Here is a 10,035-nt window from a genome sequence, read left to right on the forward strand (position 1 = left end):
CATTAACATTAAGGAGCCAATTAGCATAGTTTATTTTTCCCACACGTCCTCTGCTGCGTTTCTTCTGCCTCTTTCTCAGCGATTACATCAGCTTTCATCATTTCCCTCCAGTGACTCGCTGCACATCCCCGGTAAACTGGGAGGGGAAAACCAAGAGTCATTATGTTTCCAAACAGAGCCGAGTCGCATACATTAACAAGCAGGCAGCACTGAAGCTGTGGACACTAGAGAGTCTGTATGGTTTTTAATCATGGGAGACATTTATCTTTTATATCCACGTCTGCGGAGGGAGATACTGTGATTTTCTATCAGGGCTCATGTCTTGTACTTCCAGTCCATTTCACTTGGTGGCAGCAAATGTTTTCAATGTGCCTGAGACTTTTTAAGTTTACATCCCTCTCTGTCTCTCTCTCTCTCTCTCTCTCTCTCTCTCTCTCTCTCTCTCTCTCTCTCTCTCTCTCTCTCTCTCTCTCTCTCTCCTCTCTCTCTCTATCTCTCTCTCTCTCTCTCTCTCTCTCTCTAATTGTGCGTTTGTCTTGTTGTCGGTTCTCAGCACGTGCAAGGAGAACAAAGGCATCTACTTGGCCATGCGTCTGGACAAAGTCTTCAACATCTCAACTTTCCTGAACACTACAGTGGTCAGTAGAAAACTCAGGATACACTGTACACATAAATATCAAATTCAAGTTAATTATTAGGATCCATTATAATTATCTGGGATGGAATTTATATTATATTATATTATATTTGTTTATGTTATATAATAGAATATTATTTTAGTTTATAATATATTATATTATATTATATTATAATATATTATATTATATTATATTATATTATATTATATTATATTATATTATATTATATTATATTATATTATATTATATTATATTATATTATATTATATTATATTATATTATCCTTGGGAAAGATACTGAACCTTGTATTTTAAAGTGAAGCACATAGATGCACTGCATGAAAAATGTATTATTAGTAATTAATAGTAAATTAATAGTATATTCAGAGAAGTTGATACAAACTAAATCACTGCACTGTACAGACGGCCAACTGCTTCAGCACACGTCGGTCCGTACCTCAGCGTGCGCCTGAGACGTTACACTGATTCTATTTCCTCCTGCCCCCCCCGAGCCAGACACTTCTGCCTTCCTGACACATCGGGGACTTTCCTCGCCAGTTGGCACGAGCCGTCCTTGGCTCGTCTTTGAGCCCACAGCTGATACAAGGCCCGGCAGCGTCTGTACATTGGTCATTTCATCCTGATTAAATTCCTGAGAATAATGCAAGTGGCCAAGAGTCTGTCTCTCTCTATCTGACGGTTTATCTGTGGAACAAACTGTGGCTTGGTCATTATATCATCATGTATATGGATATGATAAGGCTCTGCTGAAACATTATGGAAAACACACTGTCTCACTGCCAGAACATTTTAAAATTCATATCCACATACCAGCTTCTCTATAGTCTGACTAAGTGCATGACTTTATACCCACAATGCAACATGATTCTCTACGAGGTCACTGTGAAAACAAAGACATTGGCCCGACATCACTCTTCCTTCACTTCGTTCCCACATGTCTTCAGAACTGATGCATCAGCTCGACTGTATTAGAGTCAAATCACCTGACGTGTTATTATCTGAGCTCAATGTTCTGGGACTTTTAATTTGAATGTGCTGTTACACATAAATAAATAAACAAAAGAACAGACAGGGAATTTAAAATATGATAATCTGAATTATTACATCTATAGACTGTATGTACAGTCCTTCATGTATAATTCTGTGGGTCTTAATGTCTCGACCAGTATTCATATAAACACTGCGCTATGCTACATCGCAATTTGTTGTTTTCAACGAAGACAAGTCTTCATTTTTCCATGAACTATTTTAACGTAAATCGTGATTTTTGAAAAGAAAAGAAAATCTTCATTGGGCGACCAACAAAGCATTTGGCTTGAACACACTGTCACTTGATTCAAGTTTTCTGGAACTGAGCTCTTGTAGTTAATTCCGTCCTTCTGACAATAACTTCATATGCTGGACATTTCTCTGGTTTTATGGGAAATGCTCCGTGTGAACGTACAGTCGGTGCCATGTCGTCTGAGGACAAACAACTTGAAAGCCAACTTTTCTTTTATTGTGTTTCTCTTTATGGAGCCACAGAAAAAGCTTCTGTTCTTCTGTTTTGATGGTTAAAATGAACATTTGTATTAAATACATCCTCTGAGGAAATCATGTTTATCTTTGCCTGTGATTGGAACAACAAAAGTAAAGAACGAATGAGTTATTTTCACAGTCACACCTTGTTGTTTTCTGCCCAGAAAGAAATCATATTTCTGGCCTTCCTAAATTTTAAATTGACTAAGTGTGTAATGGTTGTGATGCACAGCTCTGCATCAGAATCTGTTTTCCTTCTCTCTTAAAGACGAGGATTAATTGCACAAATGTCTTAATAGAAACTGGAGTTGGCGATAGAAACAAGAGGCAAAGGAGAAAAAAAATTTTTTTGGTAGGATTTGTAATCTTCTGTCCAAACCACATCTTCCAAATGTTCGGTCGCCCCAAAGTGCCAAATTCTGTTTTGAATTTTTGAAGCTTTTCATTACGTTAACCATGTTTATGTAAACTTATGGTAATTCCATGTCCCTTCTGGACACAGGCTTTAACAAGAAGTTTGAGGCGTAGCTGTATAAATCTTTAAAATTGCCACACGACTGAATATGTTGACCCTGGTTTCAGAAAACACAAAAATTGAGCATATAACAGTAAAGACTCTGGTTGTGTTAAACGGCTCCTAAGGTAATACTGGTCGAAGCTCATGCTGCACCTTCCTTTGTCTGCAGTTCACTAAGGATGTGGTGAGTCAGCTGGAGAGCGTCAAGATCGACCTGCGAGGAATAATCCTGTTAGAGCCGGAGGGGAAGCAGAACCTGCTGGATTTCTCTGAAGCAGGACTGTCAGAGATCAACTACGCCGACTATCTGGAAGAGGTCACAAACACACACACACACACACACACACACACACACAAACACACACAAACTGAAGCACACAGACACATGTGAATGAGCAGGACAACACACAAAGATCGTGGAAGAAGCAAGAACACACATTAATGCACCGGTCAGATTAGGTGTGGCTGCATTTCTTCAGTTTATTAGCTTTATAAATACCTGTTTAGCTACGAAAGATAAATATTTCAACTAGATTGTTCTATACGTACACTAATATTATGGTATTGCAGCTGTGCTTTAATGGTGCGTTACCAGAAATAGCTCAGCCTCCTCCTCGGCTGTCGGCTGATGTATCGCAGGCAGCCGAGCTTCACCTGATACGAGCTGTGACGTGACACAGCACAACGGGTTGAGTTCAGCGCTGCTGCAGCTCGGTTATCCAGGAGTACGGCTGCCAAGGCAAAGAGTGCACAGGGAACAAGCCGGGACTTGGCATTTCCCCCGTCTCCTCCAACACCACCTGTCAGGTTCACTTAGATCTGTTTCCACAGGGAGACGGAGAAAGAGGGAGGAAGAGGAAGAAGAGGAAGAGGTTTAAGGGTTTAAAGTGGACCACCTGTCCTCATGCACAACTCACTCACTCGCTGGGCCACAGATTTGTGTTTGGTTCGATTCTTCTCTGGGAGAAAATACAGAAATGTCACAGATTAGGGAACTCAAGATACATACATGACAAAACATAAATCACAGAAAGCTTCTCTAACCCTTCTCATGTGTCAGTGTCATGTTGTTTTTATGTGTCTATCCATCCATCCATCCATCTATCTATTTATATCATAAAGTTCCTCATTCCTACTGAATCTTTTTCACATTATTCCTGTCTGATTGTCTCCTTCAGGTGAATAAAGGAGTGACTGTGGTCGACCTGCTGTCATTCGCTCGAGATCTGGAGGCTCAGACCGACCTCATGGTGAGAACACTTCAGATCCCGGATGATACAAACCTCTGAAAATCTGATTAGATTTACAAATGTAATTTTCCCGATGTAACCAGAGCACCTGGTTGAGGGTTTCTACCTTCCTGCTCCTTGAGCTCTCGCACCAGCTCATCTTAAAACCACATGACAGATTCTCTCCCAGAGGTCAGACTGCTCTGCCCTCAGGCCGTTCATGAAACTAATTTATTTCAAATTACGGATCCAGGAGTATCCACCAGGATGACAGAAATTAGAAAAACTTTGGAGACAGTATTTCCTGTTGTTGTTCAAATTCTATGAACCAGTTTCTTTAAAGCATAAAGTCTGACATCTGCTAATGCCACTGACGAGTTGAAAAATCGATGAAAATCAGACAATAATTCACCGGATTAATATTCACTGTAACACGTGAGCTTGAATTTCCTCCAGTGCTCTGATGGTTTATAATAAACCTGTGTGTTTGTCTGTTTCAGCCCCGAGGCCCCCTGCAGTCGGCTCTGAAGGGCCACAGCGGCACACTGCGACAGATCCACACTCAGCAGATCACCCCCATGGAGCAGGCAATGGTATGGCCCACTGTGTTTCTCTGTTTAAGTTCATGCTCCACTGGAATCTTGGTTAAATTAGTTGGTGGAGAACAAAACCGAGCTAAAAGAAGAAGGAATATTGGATTTATAATCGTCTTGGGGCCAGAAACACAATCCTAAGACGATTAACTGAGTAAATATTAGTTACAGAGAACTTCTATAATGTGTTTATAGCTTTTTCCACTCCCCTTTATTAATGGTTTGCAGAAAATCTGCTCCAAAATGTATTTCAAAGTCACCGATGCTCAGATTAAAAGTTCTTGAGGTGGACAGTTGTACTGGTTTACCGACTGAATATGTGCCAGCACTGTGCCACTGTCTTATTGAAGAGAAAGGTATCGTGCTTGCTGGAGAGAAACACTGTTTATTTCAGCATCTCGTCTAATATCATCAAAAGCAGCGGGTTGTTGATCCTCAAACCTGTCAGAGGGAAACAAAAGGAATATTCAGCCTTACCTTCTCATTCAAAGCCGATGCGGTTCTTTTGAATAACACCGGGATCTGCTCCAGGAGCCTCGAGCTCTTCGTGACGCAGCTTTTTACAGCAGCTCTTTTGTGTTTCTCTTTGTTTTGTTTCTTATTCCTCCTTCAACTTCAAGAAATATGTTAGAGCGAGGGTAAGCAGACCTGTGTTCATCCCGTGTATTTAGTGTCCCCATCCTGTATTAGTAACACTTAAGGAGATGCAGAGATACTGTGACCTGAAAGAATATATCTCACTGTGAATGGTGTTGTAGGATTAATGTGCGTGTTTTTGTATTTACATTTACGTAAAAATCATACATGGTGTTTAACATGAAGGGTTTTGTACCAAAATATAAGAGCCTGACAGATGTGGACTTTTAAAACACAGATATATCCAGATAAATATATATAAATATTTTTAAATTGGCAATGATGTTGTTATCAATTCCCTTTGACAAACAAAGAAATACTTTAGTTAGGATATTTTATAGTTTAATCGTAAATTATTTAGCTTTCTTCATAATTTTCAACACAAATACAAATTTTGAAATAAGAAAATATGTCTGTAAAAGGCCAACCATGAAATCTGTCCGGCTCTGCAAAACATTACAAAATATCCACATCAAGAAAATGAATATTGTTTTAAATCAGTCATCATTGTTCATTTGTAAACGACTCTGTTCCATCATTGGTGGAAAAAAAACAATCGTGTTCTATTGTGACGTACAGTGTGCGGCACAGTGTGTGAGCAATTATTTTCTTTGCATTGTGGATATTTAATTTTGGAGCAAAGTTCTTCAGCATGTCCAAGCTTAAAGCAAAATGTTGTTCGTCGAGTGTCGGTTGGTTTTGTTCACGTATGTTTAATCCAGAATCTTCATCACTGCTGGTTTCACTTTGTGTTTTTTAAATGTTTCCTCTGAAGGGAGCATTGAACCAGAGTATGAGGTTCCTGGAGAGAACAGCCTCAGATCTACCAGTGAGTGAACCAGTCCTCCCAACTCAGTCTGACGTTTAGATTCAAATTCCAGCTTCACACCATCATCATCGTTTCTTTCCTGCAGAACAAAGTCTTGGAGGTTCTAGACGCCATCGAGGCTGCCCAGCTACTCATCTCCCAGAATGCAACACATTTAATCAGTCGGGTAATGAGAGAAATTACTTCACTTAATTAATCTTCTCGATTTGTAAATGACGCGTGACTTACATTACGTCCTTATCGTCCTCAGGAAACAGGAAGATACACAACGACCATTGTTGGCTACTTCCATCAGTACATAGAATGGGTCAAGACGTCCGTAAGTGTCTGTGTGTGAATTTGTTAACTTGTTGGAGCTTGTGCGTTTCTCGCTTTCGCTTCGTGTTGACTGGGATTTTCTCGCCGCTGCTGCTCGTCAGGGACTTACTGGCATTTGCGTGTGGGGAGTAAATATAGCGAAGACAAATATAACAGTAACAACCTCTATAAAGTTGAGGAATTTGCTTTGTGGCCTGTTGGTTTCTCCTGGACTTAAACTGAGGAATTCACAACAACGTGGAAAAAAATACAGTTTGGTAAATCACAGTCGGTACAATATTTTTATTGTAATGTTGTTTTCCTTGAACACGTGAAGTGAAAGTATGTGGTTCTGTCGTGTAGTGTAATTTGCATATTAACACAACACTGCTTGTCGCTTGTCGACCTTCTCTCTGTGTGTCTTGTTTTCCACAGCTGGCCCTGGAGGTCGCGCCCTGCAAACCCTTCAGCAACATGGTGGACACGGCGGAAATCATAACTTGTAGTTTCTTGGTGGACTCTATGGTAATAATGGAGCTAAAAGGGAAACTTACTGCGTATAAGCGTATAAGCCAAACAATATTAACAGGAACTGAGGAAACACCTTTGTAGATCCAATACATTTTAAATGAGCAAAATCAGGTAAACTAGGAAAAATAAATATATAATACTAAAAGAAATATGTGAGAAAAAGGATGTAGATAAAATAACAAAAACACGAAAGAGATGTGAAAACGATCAAGATTGAATAATAAAAGAGTTTGTAAAGTCACTTTTAAGTCACTTAAAACAATGTTTATAATGATCACTATAAAGCCGTTGTTTCATTATGATTTCTAGTTGTGTGGAAATATTTTTTTACAGTGATAATATTGACAAAAATTTGGACATGTGAACAAATCTCCCTACTGATGCTAATTGGTTCTTTCATTATCTTTAAATCTGCAAATAATCTTCTCAGTTAATCTTTTATAATTTTATCTCATAAATTAAACTATTTAATCAAATTAAAAGTCCCAACTGACATATTTCAAATTGCTTGTTTTCTTTTCACCAAACTCAAAAGTGCAGATATGTTTTACAACAGATAAAGAAAAGCGGCAAATCCTCATAATTGAAAAAGTTGGAAGTGGAATATTTGCGATTTCAGCGATTTAAGTGAAGCAGATGAATATTCTACCTGTTGATTCATGGATTAATAACTCCAGGTTTTAATGGTTTGTCTCTGTGCTCAGAACACTTTCTGGATGGGCCTGGGCTGCAGCACCCTCTTCCTGCTGCCGAGCATCATCCTGGCTGTGAAATTGGCCAAGTTCTATCGCAGGATGGACACAGAGGATGTTTACGACGAGTGAGTGATTCCTGTTGTTAAAGAGCATGTTTAGTTTTCGGTTTATAGAATATCAGATAATAATTAAATCCACAAGAAAGTGTGTAGAAGTAGAAATCCTCGATTTTGTCTCCTCTATCTTTGAATTGTATTAATTCAGTCCCTTAAATAATATTATTTGACAATCTTTTGGTTTCTTTTCTGATGTTTTCAGATTCAGTCGAAGATGAATTTACTTTTCTCCCTGTAGCTGTTTTTGATTTGTGTTTTCTTCCCTTTTTCTCTTCTTCGTAGTTCCTCTGTTTCTGGGACTTGGCATTTTACTTTGTGATAACCATTTCTACTATTTCCATCTTCCCACATCTTGTATTTTTATTTTTCACTTTTGGTTTCATTTCTCTCCGTCAAGCACTCGGCACTTTACAACAAAAGACGTTTGGTCGTGGCTTAACTCAAACAGCAGTTGTTATATTCGCCATGTGATCTGTTGCTGGATTACACGGACGTTTCTGCTGCTTTTCTATTGCTGAACACGTCAATAACATTTTTATTTTGTTGTTTTTTGTGTGTGTGTATCTTTATAGCATTGAGACAATTCCCATGAAAACGTAAGACCACCTTCCCTCTCTCTCCTCCTCGCCCTCTATCACTCTGTGCTTTTCCCTCTGGATCCTGTAAATAGAACTGTTTACTAAATTCTCGGTGCTGGTTGGTGTTTCTAAGCTCTTCTGGGTGGATGCTGTGGCTTCTTGTCGTGTGCTACCTTTTGAAAAGTGACCCTTACCTAGTTACCTTACACGAAGGGCTCGTGCAATCGTTACCTTACAAGTCCACCTGCTTTTCTTTTTTTGTAAGATGTAGTGTAAAATAAAACATGACGGTTTATACTCCACAAAAAAAAGAAGAAATTGTGTATCCGCTAACATTCTTGCAAAGCGTTTTTACAGCATGCCATGTCTCTCACAGTTTTTTTCATCCCCCTTTTTTTGTTTTTGTACACGATATTTTGTTTTCAGTATGGAAATTGGTAATAATGGTTATCATAGTGAGCGTTCACAAGGTATCCCAAACCCTATGATGACAAGGTAAATGTTATATTGATCCTGTCGCCTGCATGTGATGGGGAGCGGAGGCATGACCGGGGGGGAATGAGAAAAATCACGTGGCTGCACACGATGCATGGCTTTAAGGGAGTGGATTCTATTGCAAACACACATTTATACACACACACACATGCATAGATGGTCCGGAAAATAAATAGTAATTGAAAGCTGATAAGTAATGGTAGCTTTTATATGCAAAATATCACATGATAAGCTGTAATTTTCAATGTTTTTATCATAAAAGTCCAATTTAAAGTTTATTTTTAAGACTTTTTTAAGAATTTGTCATAGATTCATAGTCCTTCCCATTCTCACGTTTCTGCTACCATTACTTCTGTCACTGTCAGATCTTCTTCTATGTATTTTGGTTGGGGGGAACTTCCATTGAACTCACTGCCACTGAACATACTCACTGGGATGATCGCATGGAATGAAACAAACACACTCCTGTCTCCTCTCGTTTAGAGTCAGCCAAAGTCCGGTGAATGTGCATCTGGTCATTTTGTTCAGAGAGAGGCAAGCATGTGGATCTCTGGTGTGATGCTGGGAATGCTGCTCCTTTTGATTTGTTCTCTTCACTTTAACACGTCTAACTGCATGGGGCTCGTTTCTGATTAAGTTGCGTTTGGGGGGGGGCATTTGGTGTCAAACAACCTGTTGTAACTGAGGCTGCGGGCAGAGAGCGGAACAGCCGAGTCACCGGAAAAATCATCTTTAAATGTATTGAGTTTTACTTTTTCTTAAAAACTGGCTGGAGTTTGGAATGAAGATTGTAAATCACAGTAGAAGAATATGGATTTTAAAGGGGCACTAAGTCATTGATTGTCTGACCTCTATTGACCTTTCATTCTCTTAAAACACTTCATATATATTAATAAAGTCATATTTATATCACAGAGGAAAGTAAATTAAATTATTGGCCTTGTAACAATCCAGCAGAATGTACAGTATAGTAGTATCTATTAAAACTCACAGGTATCGATGAACAACAATTAATTTATTAAACTGTCATATGTATTAATATTCTCACTTATTGCCCCTTTACCTTCTGCAGTTACACAGTTTGAATCCCTCAGAGGAAGCTGACTCAGCTGTTCTGCTCTCTCTCTCTCCTCGCCCGCTCGTCCTGCTTCTCTTTGCTAAAGAAGCAAGTGGCGGTTTCACATGAAGGTGACGGTTGAATTCCCTGTCTGTGCCGTTAACCCTGTGCCCTGTGTGTGTGTGTGTGTTTGTGTGTGTGTTTCTGTGCCGGTAGCATCCCAACCTATGACACAATGAACAGGTTCCCGCGGGCCACGGCTCCTCCGAGGCACATCGACTGGTGA

At 39.4% G+C, this 10,035-nt stretch overlaps 1 protein-coding gene across 1 annotated transcript in view; it reads left to right on the top strand.

Moving 5' to 3' along the window:
* The window catches only part of prom1a (prominin 1a), a 67,708-nt gene extending 57,673 nt beyond the window's left edge, over positions 1–10,035 (top strand). The window contains exons 16-28 of the mRNA XM_061080310.1: positions 554–638; positions 2,863–3,009; positions 3,872–3,943; positions 4,423–4,515; positions 5,136–5,153; positions 5,927–5,980; positions 6,066–6,146; positions 6,231–6,299; positions 6,713–6,802; positions 7,513–7,628; positions 8,192–8,215; positions 8,624–8,692; positions 9,966–10,035. Of these exons, the coding sequence (XP_060936293.1) occupies positions 554–638; positions 2,863–3,009; positions 3,872–3,943; positions 4,423–4,515; positions 5,136–5,153; positions 5,927–5,980; positions 6,066–6,146; positions 6,231–6,299; positions 6,713–6,802; positions 7,513–7,628; positions 8,192–8,215; positions 8,624–8,692; positions 9,966–10,035 (988 nt within the window). The remainder of the gene's footprint in view (positions 1–553; positions 639–2,862; positions 3,010–3,871; positions 3,944–4,422; positions 4,516–5,135; positions 5,154–5,926; positions 5,981–6,065; positions 6,147–6,230; positions 6,300–6,712; positions 6,803–7,512; positions 7,629–8,191; positions 8,216–8,623; positions 8,693–9,965) is intronic.

This window comes from Limanda limanda, chromosome 10 (assembly GCF_963576545.1).
Source record: "Limanda limanda chromosome 10, fLimLim1.1, whole genome shotgun sequence".
Taxonomy (NCBI): domain Eukaryota; kingdom Metazoa; phylum Chordata; class Actinopteri; order Pleuronectiformes; family Pleuronectidae; genus Limanda; species Limanda limanda.